The sequence below is a fragment of the Anomaloglossus baeobatrachus genome, chromosome 1, assembly GCF_048569485.1.
Source record: "Anomaloglossus baeobatrachus isolate aAnoBae1 chromosome 1, aAnoBae1.hap1, whole genome shotgun sequence".
NCBI classification, from domain to species: domain Eukaryota; kingdom Metazoa; phylum Chordata; class Amphibia; order Anura; family Aromobatidae; genus Anomaloglossus; species Anomaloglossus baeobatrachus.
The window spans coordinates 329,318,029-329,320,171 of record NC_134353.1 but is presented as its reverse complement, the minus strand read 5'-3'; the positions used below and the strand labels follow the sequence as shown (position 1 = coordinate 329,320,171).

Here is a 2,143-nt window from a genome sequence, read left to right as displayed (position 1 = left end):
CTGAAAAGTATAGAAATATATAACAATAATAATAATACTTTTTTATAATGTTAATAAAGATATTAATGTTGCTGGAAAATGTAGAAACATATAATAATAATAATAAAAACATTTTTATTATGTTAATAAGAGTAGTGATGTTGCAGGAAAGTGTAGAAATATATAATAGTAATGTTAATAATAATAATAATAATAATAATAATAATAATAATAACACAACTTTTTATAATATTAATAATGGCACTGATGTTTCAGGAAAGTGTATAAATATATTATTATTATTATTATTGTTATTATTATTATTATTATTATTATTATTATTATTATGATGAAGAAGAAGAAGAAGAAGAAGAAGAAGAAGAAGGGGAAGACTTTTTTTTATAATCTTAATAAAGATACTGATGTTGCTGGAAAGTGTAGAAAAATATAATAATAGTAATGCAACTTTTTATAATATTATATGTGTACTGATGTTGCAGGAAAGGGTAGAAATGTATTATTACTATTATTATTATTATTATTATTATTATTATTATTATTATTATTATTATTATTATTATGAAGAAGAAGAAGAAGAATACTTTTTTTATAATCTTAATAAAGATACTGATGTTGCTGGAAAGTGTAGAAACATATAATAATAATTATAATAATAAATAGTAATAATAATAAATTTGCACAGCATAAAAAAATTCAATGCATTAAATATAGCAATTAAAAAATATCTTAATTTTCATAAATTGGTTATTGTATTTTTTTTTTCTTGACTTTTCCTAGATGACAGCCATATAATACCATAAAGATTCTTTATCCCTTCCTCTAAATTTTTAAGTATTTATATGTTTAAAAAAGTTCCTGGAGGAAACTAAAAGTTGCACATAGAATTCAGAAGAATGCACTACCAGAAGAGAAACTGGTACATTGTTACTCTCTGTTTAACAGCAAGAAGTTGTAAGTTTCAGAAAGTTTCTCTGGGTAGAAAAGAGCAAATGAGATTTTTTTCCAGGATGTGTAGCAATTCTATTAGTCATGGCACATACCCAAGTCAATGAAGAGGTTAATTTATTGTGGATTCCACAATGTAGTGGATGATAAAAACACAATAAGAGACCATAAGTGAGACCATAGATACAACTCTACAATAAAATCAAGGGGTCGTGTGTCTTTACTGAACACTTATAGACAAAGAACAAAGTGCTGAAATCATAATAATAAATGAAGAAAATGCAAACAAATATACAAACAATTGTTACTATGTTTCTGAGATCTCTCCTGAGATCAATAGTCCATCCATATCACTGATTATTATAGGTGACCGCGCTCCCCATGGATGGAGTCACCTCGAAGAGTCCTGTATGTTGTTTACAACAAAAAGTGCAATCTATATTTATACTTCAGGTTTTCTTGAAGTCCATTCTTTCCTTTTCCAAAGTTGAGATACTTCTATAAATTAATAGCAGTTAATATCTCCATGTAGTGGTAGCTTAAAAAGAACGTCCCTTATATATCACTTAGTAAATCTTATCATACAAAAAGCTGCATATTGGAATATAATGTAACATCTTCTGCCAGGGGCTGGTACAAGGAATTGAGGCATTGAGGGAAATCCTAAAAACGCACCCCCTCCCCCTCTTTAATTATGTAACATAGTAATAAATACTAAGGCTTGTGTGACTTTATGGAAAGTAGAATAGGGACCATTAGAGAGTCCATATATGAGGGAAGTAAGAAGAGAGCAGATGCTAGAGAGGGGTCATCTGGTCCCTCCTTCACCTTTCTCCTTATCACAATAGAAGGTTACTTTACATTTACACATTCACAGTGCATTAACCTCCTGCCATTTATTTACAAGAGCCTTGATTTAGGGTTAGTCCTTCCACAGGGGTGATAACGTATCAAGCCCTCAGTTGGCCAATGTGATATGTGTAAGCTTGAAGGGTTAATAATAATTAATAATACTGTACTCTGTGTTCATTCATTGGCTTATAGTTTATAAAAATATATATACATCTGGTAAAATAAAAAGTCTTATCTGGTCCTGATAAGTCCAGGTGCAGTACTGTCAGTCCCATGCATCCCACCACTACTGTCCATGACTGGTGGCAGGAGCACAGTCCTCTAAGAAGAGCTGTCATTCTCAGAC

General features: G+C 29.7%; 1 protein-coding gene across 1 annotated transcript in view; it reads right to left on the bottom strand.

Moving 5' to 3' along the window:
* Positions 1 to 1,111: 1,111 nt before the first annotated feature.
* The window catches only part of NKX6-1 (NK6 homeobox 1), a 6,839-nt gene continuing 5,807 nt past the window's right edge, over positions 1,112 to 2,143 (bottom strand). The window contains exon 3 of the mRNA XM_075337567.1: positions 1,112 to 2,143. This exon is cut by the window's right edge and continues 224 nt beyond it. Within this exon, the coding sequence (XP_075193682.1) occupies positions 2,119 to 2,143 (25 nt within the window). The 3' untranslated portion in view covers positions 1,112 to 2,118.